Source organism: Mobula hypostoma, chromosome 6 (assembly GCF_963921235.1).
Source record: "Mobula hypostoma chromosome 6, sMobHyp1.1, whole genome shotgun sequence".
NCBI lineage: Eukaryota > Metazoa > Chordata > Chondrichthyes > Myliobatiformes > Myliobatidae > Mobula > Mobula hypostoma.
Window position 1 is genome coordinate 30818776 of NC_086102.1, and position 15461 is coordinate 30834236.

At 41.2% G+C, this 15461-nt stretch overlaps 1 protein-coding gene across 1 annotated transcript in view; it reads right to left on the reverse strand.

The window, feature by feature from the left end:
• Positions 1-3824: 3824 nt before the first annotated feature.
• LOC134347768 (uncharacterized protein C3orf38-like) overlaps positions 3825-15461 on the reverse strand; it is a 36503-nt gene continuing 24866 nt past the window's right edge. The window contains exons 5-6 of the mRNA XM_063050171.1: positions 14840-15183; positions 3825-4285 (exon numbers count right to left, since the gene is read on the reverse strand). Of these exons, the coding sequence (XP_062906241.1) occupies positions 4280-4285; positions 14840-15183 (350 nt within the window). The 3' untranslated portion in view covers positions 3825-4279. The remainder of the gene's footprint in view (positions 4286-14839; positions 15184-15461) is intronic.

The following is a 15461-nucleotide window of genomic DNA, read 5'->3' on the forward strand; positions in this document are numbered from 1 at the left end:
TCTTTACTAACACTTCAGTTAAGATTCATAAATATAATTCCTTTAATCGTATGCAGTATACTATCTGTTATTTTGTGACATTAATTTGTAACAGTGTAGTAAATGACACAGCATCCACACAAACAGAGGTTTGGGGCGCCTCAGTCTCACGAGTTTAGCCAGCCTGGGGGCGTCTTCCCTAGACCTACGCAGCAAGGAAACCAAGGAAATATTTCACTTTGGAAATATAAAAGGCTCCATTCCCTCAAGTCTGATTCTCAGGGAGTTCTCAGTGCCCACAATATTCCAGCCACACTACACGATGACTCTTGATTTAAATACTGGGAGGCTATAAGCACCTTTCCTGGAGGTGCAGATGTGCTTCAGATTGCTGGCTCCATCGGAAGTTCTCCCAAAAATAAACCCTGTGAGAATACACTGCCTCAGTAAATGCACACAGCTGGAGAAGTCATTGGAGCGAGGTGAACAAACTAATGTTGGGTGTGACCTACAGTAGGGTGAACTTGTATGTGGTATTTCTGCATTACAGTCTAATCACTTACTTCATTTCTTTTTCCACTATCATCTGTACAGGCTGCCATACTTCCCAAGAGATCAACACTGACTAGGCTCCATTTTATCAATGCACCCTAGAAAGCATTTCCACAGGATGCATAACGTGGTACGGCAGCTGCTCTGAACATCACCACAAGTAGCTGCAGAGTTGTGGGCGCTGCTCAGCACATTCTCTCCTATCGGGCAGAAGATACCTGAAAGCACATACCACCACCCTCAAAGACAGCTTCTATCCAGCTGGTACCAGACTTTTGAATGGACCTCTTTTACAATGCGATGGGTTTTTAACTTCATAATTTACTTTGCTATAATCTTGAACTTTGTTTATTTGCACTGCCCTTTCTCTGTAGCTTTTACACTTTATTCTGCATTGCAATTGCTTTATATTTTTCGACCTTAATGCAGTGTGTAATGATTGATCTGTATGAACAACATGCAAGACAAGCTTCTAACAGTACCTTAGTACATGTATCAATGAACAACACCAATATCAATACTAACAGCTGTGAGGAAAAGAACAAACCACTGAAGGAGCTCAGTAGGTCAGGCAGAATCGATGGAGGCAGAGGGTTGTCAGCATTTCAGGTCAAGACCCTGAGCTGTATACTGCAACCCCTTCCATCACTGCATTACATTTCCATTACAATCATTAGCTTCAGGAATTAATGATTAATGCAAACTTTGTTATCCAATTAATTTACTTCAATGACAATTACAGTGTAACAATCAAATAACCAGAGAAGCATAAAACCCGAAGTCCAGATAATAACATAGAAAATAATGAATTGAGAATGTCCTTCTTCATCAATGTTACTAAGAAGCAGCAGATATTAAAAGTAAAGAGTTCTTGCTTATGTTTCATGTCCAGGAGCAGGACCTTTTTGTACAATTGTGAAAGATCCCCACCTTATACCCCCACCCCTCCAATAATTATTTTCTAGGTGGGGTCTGCATCCTTTCTATAACTTTCAATGTTAGCTGTAGCTACCAAACAAGCACAAGCATATTTTGATCATCACTGTCACGGAGAGCATAAAAACTCAAATAAAAGTCACATTTAAACACGCTTCTATTTGATACAAATGATAACATAAAGGTAAGAGATAAGAGCACCAGAGGCTGTTTTTCCCCTCGAGCCTGTTCATCATAGTCACAGCTGATACACCTCAACACATTGTCCTTCCCTATCCAAAATCTGCCGACTTCAGAAGTGCACTTAATTCTTTGATGTGGACCTGTAGTATTGTCATCTGCACAGTACATAGACGGGATTGGATCATTGCCGGCTGATTGTTAAAAGCTTTCATCTGGATTTTCCAGTTGCTTCCATTTTATTGGTGCTTGCATGAGGCTCCATTCTATATTGCTTTAACAAAAGTAATTTATATATGCAGTGATGATTTAAATTAAATGATGCAAATTGTCATTTACTAAATATATTGATCTGTTGATTAAAAATAATACAAAGGATTTTCATACCAGAATCATCTTTTTCGAAAGATCAATTTTCTTTTTAAGATAACTACAGTTCTGTGCAAGACTCTTAGGCAGCCTAGATTTTATATTCAAATTTTGTTTTAGATGTTTATTTTTCTCTTCTGCATTTGTGTGTCAGTAGAAAAGAGCAAATTTTAGATTACGAAACATTCACTTTCCAAAAAATTAAATGTTACCAAGAAATATTTGTAGTTCTTTGAAGAAAGTAACATATAATAGACCACCTTTCAAATAAAAACTTGATTACTTAGTATGTATCTAGCCCAGTGCATGATTAAACCAAGATAACAAACACAGACATCCCACCTCTCCCAGAACTTCCGGGAGTCTCCCGCATATTAATAGTGGCTCCCTGATGCCCGCAAATTATATACAATATCACGGAAATCAATTTTTTTGAGAGCGAGCGAGAAAGCGCGAGCGAGAGCGCGCCATAGCAGAGTGTTCCAAAAAAAATAAAACGTTCATCATCCCAGACTACACTAAAGTGTACCCCTGCCTAATAGGGGTCAAAATAATGACAGTGTTGCTTGCTGCACTGTTTGCAACAGTGACTTTTCTATTGCCCATGGTGGGTTAAGACTGTAAAAGACGTGTTGAGGTGAGTTTAACAGGTGTCATTCGTTCATTAGTATAGCTAACATTACTTAAACTAGCTGGCTAGCTGCTAACGAGCTACTCTGTTGCAGACATCCCACCTCTCCCAGAAGTCTCCCACAAATTGATGGTGCTACCTCCCTGAAATGAGTTTTTGCAGGGTGGGATGTCTGCAAACAGGATGCTAACAACTAATGACATAATGAGTTGAATGCATTAAACTGATTAACTGAAACAGAAATATGTGTAGAGAAATCAAACTGGACGAAGGACAGCTAAACTAAAAGGTGAGATTGTGGCAGATGTGGGAGCTTAATCTTCAAATCTTCAAATCATCAATTCTAACACCATGGCAAGAATGAGTTTAGTAACAAGACCACAAGCTGGTCATCCTGCGTCAGCAAGGTCTCCCCCAAACAGAAATATTGTGGCAGACAGGGGTTTCCAGATGTGCTGTCCAATCTTTTCTGAAGAAGCACGTAGAAACAGGCAAGGTTGATCAGAAATGCAGTGGTCGGACACGGAAACTGAGTGCAGGAGACGGGATATACACCAAACTAATGTCCCTTCTAACTCAGAAGTCCAGTACTGCTATCAGCTCTGAACACACAGAAACTACTGGAACCCAAGCACACCCCTCAATAGTCTGGAGAAGTTATTTCAGAAATGTTCATGGTAGAGTTGCTGCCAAAAAGCCATTCCTTCAAAGTGGAAACAAAGCCAAGAGACTCTCCTACGCACAAAAACACAGGACGGGTGTGAACAACAGCAACAACTACTCTGGACTGACAAGACAAAATTTGAAATTTCTGCCTCAAACAAGAGGCAGTTTGTTCATGGAAAAGCTGGAGAGCGATACACGGATGAGTGTCTGCAGCCAACAGGAAAGCATGTCAGAGGTTCCCTGCATCGTGGGGCTGCATTTCTGCAAATGGAGTTGGTGATCTGGTCAGAATTAATGGAATTCTCAGTGCTGAGAATTACAAACAGATTCTGATCCATCATGCAATACCATCAGGGAGGTGTCTGATCAGTCCTAACTTCATTATGTGTCTAAGGCTTTTGCACAATACTGTTTTTTAAAGTAGAAGATAGGTTCCTAAGATTCCAATAGTTGCTAAAACCTCCATATGTGAAAATAATTTCAAATCGAGAAGAAGGAGGGTTATTTTTAATTTTATTATCTAGTGTCATCTATGCAGGAAAATGTCCACCCATTACATAAATCCAAACAAATTTCAAATCCTTTCAGGCTATAAAGCTGAAAATGATTTCCAAATCAAATTACTTCAGAAGTGCATTTAATTCATTGTTACATGTTTGTAGTTCCGTCATCTGAAAAGATACACTGGGTTGCATAATTACAAGCTGACCATAAAAAAGCTTTCATCTGAAGATTAATATACCCTGATTTTCCAGTTGTTTACTCAGATTGGTGTGTGGATGAGCCCAAAGCGCTGTTCAAAAACACAATAGGTAAAGTGAAGGATTGCATCGTCCTGAAAGTGCTGTAGGCCTCACTCTTTTGCCTGTTGTCCAAAGGAAGAATTCTGAGAGTTCAGAAGCTGGAAGAACCATTCGCAGACTCCTTGCCTACTTGTTCACCTTCTGAGACTCCAACAACCACTCGCTAATTCTGGAATGTGTTAAGAAAAAAGAATAAAGTCAGCTTTTTGTAAAAGAAGTGAACATTACAACAATGATAAATACATTGAATGCAAAAAATGGGGACAAAGAAGCATGCAGTACTTTGTCCCTTAAACCACCCACTAGGCTCCCCCCCATCATCACTACTATATCATTTCCTGTCAGTCACTTAATGTACACACAGTCCCGTACATAGTGTCACTTTATGTACATACAATCAATTTATGTACATAAGCTTATAGAAATATAGAAAACCTACAGCACAAAACAGGCTCTTCAGCCCACAATGCTTTGCCTAACATGTACTTACGTTAGAAATTACTTAGTGTTACCTGTAGCCCTCTAAGCTTCATGTACCTATCCAGGAGTCTCTTAAAAGACCCTATTGTATCCACCTCCACCATTGTCGCTGGCAGCCGATTCCACGCACTCACCACTCTCTGCATAAAAACCTTACCCCTGACATCTCCTTTGTACCTAATGTATTTATATTTATTGTATATTTTTATTGTGTTCTTGATCTTACTGTTGCTATTATTTTTGTTTTGTGATATGAAAACATTATTATTTTTGAGCTGTATTGGATTTGGTGTAACAATTATTTCATTCTCCTTTACACTTATGTACTTGAAATGACATTAAACAATCTTGAATTTTGAAACACCCAGCATGGATTTATTCAGCTCCAACATCACCCATGGAGTTGACTCCATCAAAGACCAAGTCTGATTAACTAGCATTCTTTTTCTCCAGCGCTGGTACACAGTGGATGCAATGTGTATCACTTACACATTTACCCTTAATTAGCCTAGACAATGACAGAAGCCTCCAAGCCCATAACACAGAGAAGGAAAAGGGCAGCAGGCCATGGAAAGAGAACCATTTGCAGATTCTCCTGAAAGCTGCACTCAAGCCTAACCTGGAAACAGATCACCTATCCTTTACTCCCACTGGATCTACAACTTCAATTGCCCCCATAACAGCATTGCTTTGATTATGAGTAAGGCAAAGGTCTTAAACCAACGCCAAATTGTTTGAAGCGTAGGGTGTTGGTATTCTAAACACTGCTAATCAAATGCTCTTGGCATCACTAGTATTTTAGAGATTAGAAGTCCACTGTTATGAGGAGTAGGAGTTTCATCTCTCAGAACAATTTGTAAAGTATCAGAAATATGTCTGTTTCATGCATAAGAATACACATCAAAATCTAATGCAATATCTGAACTTGTGCTATTCAACCCAGTTCTGCCATTCAATTAACTCATCTCTGATTTTAACTCCTCCATCAACTTCAGTTCCACTCCTTGCCAAACCAAGTACACTGATGTTGCTGTGGCTAAATACCACAATTAGTAATCTAGATATTTAGACAAATAATCCAAAGGTATGAGTTCAAATAACATCCTAGCTGCCATAGAAGTTAGATTAAATGAATAAATTAGAATTTGGAAATAAAAAGTGTCCAACTAGTACTAGTTGTGAACAGACCCTTCACCCCAACTGATTCCATCTATTGGAATCACATTTTCCCACATTTGGTCCAATACCGATACATCTGACTTTAGCTTCTCCGTCTCAGACTGCAAGGTGATCACTGCCTTGCCAACCAGGTCACTCCATACCCTCTGTGTCACAACCACGGATTCAGCAGTGCAGTAGATATGGCAACTGCGTTTGTGAATTTGCATGTGTGAGCTAATTATTATTTAACTGTGATAGTATTTAACTCCATACTTGTCGTCGTAGTGCTTGTCAAGACTTGGACAGAGCATAGCAACGCTTTCCTGCTGTTTTGCTTTTGGCCTTCCCTGAAATATTGGACTTTCTAGTCAACTGACTCTGAAGACTAGGGGTATTCGTTTAACGTTTAGATGTTCTTTCCAGCCGCAGTATAGACTTCGTGTTCCTTTCAAGAGTTTTAGTTAATGGCCCTGTTTGGCCTAGTGTTTATTGTTTATTTTCCCTTTAACACTATTCATATTAAAGTCTGTGGACTATTGACTTGCTTCAGTGTCTCTCACTCCACACTTGGGCCATATCCAAACCTGGTAACACTCTGTCCGTTTATTGTGTATCTTTGGACGTTAAGCTCCCACAACTCAGTGATGCTCACAACGTCATACCTGCCAATCTCTAACTGCACTACAAAATCATCTACTTATGTGCATTCAAATAAAACACATTCATCACACTTTTTGATTTTGTCCCAATGTTATACTTCAATTCATCGCACTGACTCTAATGTTGCCCTATCATCTACCTGCTTTTCCTCACAGTAAAACTACACACTGCATCAAATTGCTTACCAACTGCCCCAACCCTTGCCTGTCACTTTGGTTCCCAACCTCCTGCCAAATTAGTTTAAATCCTCCCCAACAGCTCAAGCATACCTGCCCACAAGGATGTTGGTCCCCTCTCAGATTCAGGTGTAATGGGTCCTTTTTGTACAGGTTATTACTCCTCAGAAGGGATCCAAATGATCCAAAACCATGCCTCCTGACCCTGCACCTGTTCCTCAGCCACGCATTCATCTGCCAAATCATCCCATTTTCCCCCTCATTGGTGTGTGGCACAGGCAGCAATCCTGGGATTACTACCCTGGAGGTCCTGCTTTTCAGCTTTCTAGCTCCCTATATTCTCTCTTGAGAACCTCCTCTCTTTTCCTATCTATGTTGTTGGTACCAGTATTTACCATGACATCATGACTTCTGGCTTCTCACTCTCCCCCTTTAGAATGCTGTGGGTCTGATCTGAGACATCCCTGACCCTGGCACCTGGGAGGCAACATATCATCTCTATGTCTCTTTCACATCCACAGAATCTCAAGTCTGCTCCTCTATGGAATCCACTAGCACTGTAATGTATTGTGTGAGTATTCGTAGCGTCAGAGTGCGTATGACGTCAAGACGTGGAAAAAGTAAAAATAGAAGTCTGGTGAATAAACGTGGTTGTTCAATCTCCAGCGGTGTCTGAGTCACATCAATATTACATGGTGTCAGAAGAGATCACGAAAAAAAAGGAAGAGAAGACAGGTAAAAGATGTCACAGTTACAGCCACCGTCAAGTTTAAGCCTACAAGGTCATCTTGCTGAGAACTGGAAAATATGGATCCAGAAGTTGAGCTGTTTTGCACCGCTAACGGCGTAGCTGAAAAGACGGAGAAAGTGCAATGTGCTACGTTTCTGATTGTGGCGGGAGAAGAGGCAATAAAGGTTTGCAACACGTTTGTCTTCCAAGATGATGAGCAGGATAAAATTGATGTGTTGAAGAAAAAGTTTCAAGATTACTGCGAACCGAGAAAAAACCTACCGTACATCCGACACCGGTTTTTCACGAGGGCTCAAGGACTAATAGAGACCATAGACGTTGATGTAACAGATTTGAAGAGCAAGGCAAAAGACTGAGTTCGGACAACTGCATGACTCTTTAATACGTGACAGGATTGTATGCGGCATACGAGATGATCAAGTGAGAGGCAGGATATTGAGAGAGAGGGATCTTACATTAGAAAAGGCGATTGATGTTTGCTGTGCCAGCGAGATCATGTCAAGTCAAGTTAGAGTGCTCAATGAAGAGATTGAAGTGCACAAAATAAAAACTGAAAACTGACAAGGGTAGGACAAAGCCAGCTCCACAGGATGATCAGAAGGAGGTTAACTGCAACAGATGTGGTTGTAAACATGGATACAGAAAATGTCCAGCCTTTGGTCAGATATGCAAGTTATGCTAGAAAAGAAATCACTTTGTGAAGATGTGCAAATTGAAGGAGCACACAAGGAAAATGCATGCTGTGGAACAGAGTGAGGGCACAGCAACATATTCATTGGCACAGTTGAAGTGGAACAGGAGGTATGCATCAAGAATATTGGCAATGCAGGAATGGAGGATGAAGATGATTGGACTCAAGATCTGCTAATAAACAGGAGGAATGTGACATTTAAGCTTGACACTGAGGCAAAGTGCAATGTAATGTCAGCAGAAACATTCAACTCACTGGACATCAGAGGAAGACTGAGAAAATCCACCTGCAAGCTTGTTGCATATTTTGGCCACAAGACAGTGCCACTGGGCAAAAAAAGCACTCACCTGTGTGTACAAAGGTCAACATTACAACATCGAGTTTGAAATAGTACAGCAACGTGTTCCAGCAATACTGGGCAAAGCAACATGCACAAAGCTCGGCTGGTGAAGCGAATCTATGGTGTTGAAAAAGAAAATGACATTCTCAAAGACTTTGATGATTTGTTTTCTGGATTAGAATGTTTACCAGGGAAACACCATATCCAGATTAATCCAACTATTGCACCAGTCGTGCATGCCCCGAGAAAGATTCCAGTAGCTCTCAGGGATCAAGTAGTGGAGGAGCTACACAGAATGGAACAGATGGGAGTCATAGCAAGACAAATGGAACTGACTGACTGGGTGAATAGTATTGTGACAGTGGTCACAGAAAAAAAGACGAGGATTTGCATGGATCCTCAAGATCTCAACCAAGCCATCAAAAGAGAGCACTATCCGCAGCTCACAGCTGAAGAGGTTGTCTCCCGCATGCCTAATGCAAAATACCTTTCAGTATTAGATGCAAATCAAGGTTTCTGGCAGATCAAGCTGGATGAAGAAAGTTCCAAATTATGCACTTTCAACATGCCCATAGGGAGATATCGTTTCCTGCGTCTACCCTTTGGGATTTCTCCTTCATCAGAGGTAATCCAGAGATCAATGGCACAAATGATTGAAGGCCTGGATGGGGTGGTCAACACCATTGATGATTTGCTGATACGGGTGACACAATTGAGGAACATGATCAGAGACTGCGGAAGTTCCTGCAGAGAGCATGTGAGTACAACCCAAAACTGAACAAAAGTAAATGTAAGATCAGAACCACAGAGATCAAATACATAGGTCATGTACTCAGTGCTGATGGGCTAAAACCAGATGATGAAAAGGTCAGAGCTGTGGTACAGCTACCACCACCCGAAGACAAGCAAGAACTATTGAGGTCCATGGGCATGATACAGTATCTTGCCAAATTTATTCCCAATTTATCAGAGGTCAGCGCTCCACTGTGAAAGCTACTAGAGAGCAACACTGAATGGCACTGTGAAGACGAACAAAAGAAAAGTTTTGACACATTGAAGGAGTTGGTTACCAATGCACCAGCACTCAAGTTCTATGATGTCAATAAACCAGTAACGATGTCTGTGGATGCCAGTCCGGAGGGAATAGGAGCTGTTACACTGCAGGATGGGAGGCCTGTGGCGTATGGATCATGAGCACTTATGGACTGTCAACGCCAATATGTTCAAATCGAGAAGAAATTACTTTCCATAGTTTATGGGTGCGAGAAGTTCCACCAATATGTATATGGCAAAGAAATCCAGGTTGAGAGTGATCACAAACCACTTGAGAATATCTTCAAAAAGCCACTCCACCAAGCTCCTATGCGGCTGCAAAGGATGCTTCTCAGGCTACAGAGGTACACTCTCACAGTCACCTATAAGCCAGGAAAAGAACTGTACATCACTGATGCTTTGAGCCTTGCTTACCTCAAAGAGCAAAAGGAAGAGTTGCTAGGAAGAGAGCTGGAGGTCAATTGGGTTACACCTCAGCTACCCATCTCTGAGGAGAAGTTGAACGTGTTCAGGAAAGTGACTGCAGATGATCCTGAAATGCAAATGCTAAGAGACATTACAATGAATGGATGGCCAACAGAAAGAAAAGATGTTCCAAAGGAAATGCAGAAATACTGGACATTTAAAGAGGAAATCAGCTATGCATCAGGACTAATGTTCAAAATGGCAAAACTGATCGTACCAAACCAAATGAGACAGGAAATGCTCAACAGAATTCATGAGTCACACCTGGGGATAGTGAAATGTAAAGAAAGAGCAAGGGACATTCTCTATTGGCCAGGCATGTCAACTCAGATAGAGGACATTGTGTCTCAGTGTGCTGTCTGTAATGAAAACAAACACAGCAATCCAAGAGAGCCTTTGCTTCCCCACCCACTACCAGGAAGACCATGGGAGAAGATTGGCACAGATCTCTTTCATTACAATGGTGCAAAATATCTGCTTTGTGTGGACTACTATTCAAAATATCCGGAGATCACCAAGTTAAGTGACACGTCCATTTGAGGTGTCATTACCACAACAAAATTGACATTCGCAAGACATGGTATTCCAGAAATTGTCATTAGTGACAATGGTCCAGAATATACCAGTGTAGAGTTCAGAGAGTTCTCAGAAAGCTGGGAATTTCAGCATGTTACTTCCAGTCCAGGGCACGCTCAGTCTAATGGACAAGCAGAGAGAACTGTACAAACTGTCAAGAACATGCTCAAGAAGGCACAAAGCAGCAACGGTGACCCTTACATTGCTCTGCTTGAATACCGCAACACACCGATTGAGGGTGTGGGGTTCTCTCCTGCGCAGCTGTTGATGGGACGTCGTCTGAAGTCCAAACTGCCAACATCCACATCTCTACTGACTCCTGAAGGTAATGCTCAAGTACATGACAAGCAAAAGTACAAGCAAATAAAGCAAAAGAGCTACTATGACAGACATACAAGACAGTTGCCAGATCTGCATACAGGTGACAATGTCAGAATACAGAGAGGAGACACCTGGCAACCAAATGTGGTTGTGAACGGACATCAGCAACCAAGATCCTTCATAGTTCGCACGCCGGATGGAAGAGTCGACAGGAGGAACAGGAAGCATCTGCTGAAGACAGGCGAGAGGGAGTTTCCACATATACTGACGTAGAAACAAAGGACACCAAGAGTGCAGCAGACCGCAAAGACAGAGAGGTCACTCGAGAGACTGACACTGGTGAAGGACCAGCACAGTCACAGTTGTATCACACACGGTCTGGGAGACGAGTCAAACTTCCAGCTCGATACAGAGACTAGACATACATACAGTCTCACACAGTTTGAGGCAAAGTCACACATGTCATAAGTTCCAAGGTGTGAAATAAAAGGTTTATTAGTCTATGTTAGTAAAAGTAAATACACTGCTGTTAGTACTGTAAGGTACAATGCAGAATACAGTACAAGGTAAGATTTTTTAGTTTATGTCATGGTTGTTGCACTGTAAGAAGGGCATACCTAGAGGCATTGTTTTGGTAATTCACAGTGCTGTAAAAAGAGAAAAAAAATCTTGAGAAGGGGGATGTAATGTATTGTGTGAGTATTCGTAGCATCAGAGGGCGTATGACGTCAGGATGTGGAAAAGTAAAAATGAAAGTTTGGTGAATAAACGTGGCTGTTCAATCTACAGCAGTGTCTGAGTCACATCAATATTCCAATCACTACTGCATTCCTCTTCTTCCCCCTTCCCAATCGAGCAACAGGGTCAGACTTAATACCAGAGACCTGGTTGCTATGACACCCTTCCCCCACCAAAACTATCCAAAGGGGTGTAATTATTATTGAGGGCGACGGCCACAAGAGTACACACAGGGTTCTTTTCTCTTCTCCTGATTGTCACCAGGTATCAGCCTCTTGCAACTTTTAATAGGACTACCTCCTCTCTGTCACTTCCTCATTCTCTCTTATGAGCTGAAGGTCAACTAGTGCAGCCCCATTTCCTCAACATGGTCCCTTAACACCGCTGATGGAGTATAGTGTAGGGAGGGGTATAATCATGCACTTTGATAGGAGTGAAGGCATAGAAATTCAAAAATCGAAAGTGCAAAGTGACTTGGAAGTCCTCGTGCAGGATTCCTTAAAGGTTAACTTACAGGTTGAGTCACTGGTAAGGAAGCCATATACAATGTTTGCATTCACTTCAAGAGAAATAGAATATAAAAGCAAGGATGTAAAGCTGAGGCTATATAAGGCATGGATCAGACTGCAGTTGGCAAACTGTGAGCAGTTTTGAGCCACTTCTCATAGAAAGGACGGGCAGGCACTGGAGAGGGACCAGAGGAGGTTCACAATTCCAGGAATGGAAGGGTTAATTCTCATGTGTGAAGCCAAGCAGAGCTGCAGAACGGATGCTGTTAATGAGAGAGAGATAACGAGAACAAAGGAGAGCCATTCAAAATGCTAATAAGAGAGAAGAGAGAGATAACGAGAGCGAGACACACATAATTCAGTATGTTGGTGTCTGCCACAGACAGTTTCCTCTGAACCTAAACTGTTCATTAGCAATCCTGCTGAGACAATAGGAAATGTGAATTTTGATGGAAAGGTGATACCTCATCAGGGGGAGGATAAAATAGCGGGTTTGCTAAGGCACAACATACATGCCTCGAGACCCTGGAAAGAGCATTGTGCCCCACAAGTTGGTGGAGTTTGGAGGACCGATTCGCGGGAATCCGTCAGAGGCTCACAGGGTGTAAAAGTACGACGGGTGGGGACCTGTTGTGTGTCCGCCCTTGCCTGGGTGCCGGGTTCTCCACGGAAGAACGATCGCATCCAGAACGGAGGGGTCACAGTTGGTGACCACAACGGGATTAAAAGGCATTGAAAGCTTTGCCTGAAACCTCAACTGTATCTCACACTCTCTCTCTCTCTCTCTCTCCAACGGTACAACAACAGCGATTACTTCGAACTACACTGGACTGAACTGAACTCTGCTTCACCTCAAGACTGATCATTTTACCCCTAGACTGCGATAGAGCTTGGTTAATTCCTATTACCCTATTTCTGTGTATATGTGTATACTATCTTTGCTAACCTGTTATATTTATATCCTTGCAGTTCGTGTACTGTATTACTTCTTTTCTTAATAAAACTTTATTAGTTTCTAGTAATCACAGACTCCAACGAGTGTTCTATTTCTGCTGGTTTGACAACCCAGTTACAGGGTACATAACATAATGAATGAGGAGTGTTTGATAGCTCTAGGTCTGTACTCAGTGATGTGTAGAAGAAGGGGGTGGATCTCAGTGAAATCTATTGAATATTGAATATAGAGTGGCTGTCAGGAAGATGTTTCCTGTAGTATGGGAGTCTAAGACCAGAGGACACTGTGACAGAATACAGGGATGTCCATTTAGATTAGGAGGAATTTTTTTAGCCAGAGCGTTGGGAATTTGTGAAATCCATTGCTACAGATGACTGTGGAGGCCGTCAATGGGTATATTTAAAATGGAGGTTGGAAAGTTCTTGATTAGTCAGGATGCCAAAGTTATGGGGAGAAAGGAGAAGAATCAGCTTGAAAGGGATAATAAATCAGCCGTGATAGAATGGCACGGCAGACTTGATGGTCTGAATGGTCCAGTTCTCTTCTGTCTTAAGGCCTTTTCCACCTATCACCTCCAGGCTTCTTACTTCATCCCCTCACCCACCTAGCAGCACCTAGCAACTTCTAGCTGGTAGTCCTTCCTGTCCCTCCACCGTCTTCTTCTGGCTTTTTCCTCCTACATTTCTAGTCCTGATGAAAGTTCTCAGCAAAAGCAGCAAATGTTCATTCCTTTCCATGTATAGTTCCTGGCCTGCTGAGTTACTCCAGCACTTTGTATGTATTTTGTATTTAAGATATATTCCGGAATTTGACATTTAATATTCTGTATGTTAAAAGCTTGCTTTTCGCATGATTTGTTCTTTTTTTATCACACGTTAGGTGTTTGATGTTTTCTTCAATTAGGCTCCATGATGTTTCTTTTTCTGTGGCTGCCTGTGGGAGAACAAATCTCAGAATGGTATGCAGTATACATATTTCGATAATAAATATACTTTGAAATTTCGAAGCTTGATTTTGTATTTCACCGCATATGTATTACTACATTTGCTGTTTTCTTCTAATTGAATTCAATACTGGAATAAGATTTTACAGAATGAGAGAATAATGCCATTCAGCCCATTGAGCTTCCCAGCTCGCAATTTAGCTCAATCCCGGTTAGTAATACTGTCCAGTCGTTTCTCTACAACCCATTAAATTTATTCCTTTTAGATACTTAACCAACCCTTTTTAGATCTCTAGAATTAAAACTCTGTCAACTACAACCCTTGCAGTGTATTCCAGATGCTAAACACTCAGTGTGTAGAAAATTCTTTCCTATGTTAAATTTGAAACAATACCCCAAGAGATGAGTTAGCAGCTTTGATGAACGAGCTGCATTTATATTATGCTTTACATCACAGCTCCAGATATCGATCAACATCACAAATCTAAATGCAAATCATTTCTGAACCAAGTGAGGTAAGAATGTAAAGATATTAAATATGGTAATAATCATTTTGCCTCACTAATCTTATCCACCATTCTGTTAGTTACAACAACTCGATTTTCATCCCATTTCAGGACTCTTTTTCACACTCCCAAACATTAATCTGATAAGAAACAACCTCCAGTTCCAGTTGTGGGGTTCTTAAAAGAATACTTTCTTGAGAGGTACAACTATTGCAAAGATTTTGTCTTAGTTATTTTTCTGGATAGTACTTTGAGTATTATGGTTTTCAGCTAATGGAAGAATATCTTTCAAGTCTAAGAACACTGAAAATAAATCATAAGGAAATTCTAATAGTTGGGAGGCAAGAACATTAAAATCTCCACATGCAGCTAAATATCTTTTGATGCACGTAAATTACCTGTGAAATATTCACATTTATGTTCAAGTCCATGGCAGTTGCACCCTGTGGTAGATTCAGCATTTGCTGTTGCCTTCGCAATTGCTCCACTTGTCTCTCCAGTTCTTCCATCACTGTTTGGTCCCGAAGTTCCAGATCTGCTTCAGATATTAATGGCTCTCTATCCACTTCTGAATTACTCCAATACTCCAAAACTACAGTAATAAGTTGTTGTTTGTCTGACGATGTAGAAACAGCGACACCATGTTTAATTAGGTACTTCAATATATCCTCGTGTCGAACCTTCCTGCGTTTCAGGAGCTCTTCTGCACTTTGGCTGTGGTTCAGAATGATACCGATGAGGTCTGCAAGAAAGTTCAAGAATATGTCATTTCTATGCACGTAAATGCCTAATCTCAACATTTGATTGTAAGTAAAATTAAAATAGGAATTATAAGTACAATAATTAGCTCACTAAGGTAAATGAGATGAGAAATTAAGATGCTACTGTAATTCAACTAAAAAGAAAATACCCTGATTCTGCACTCCGTGAGGGAGAAATATGCCCACTGTTGCCAGGTTTGCTGCCTCTCAGCTCAGGGGTTGAGGTTCAATGCTGACTTCCACTGCTGTCTGTGCAGAG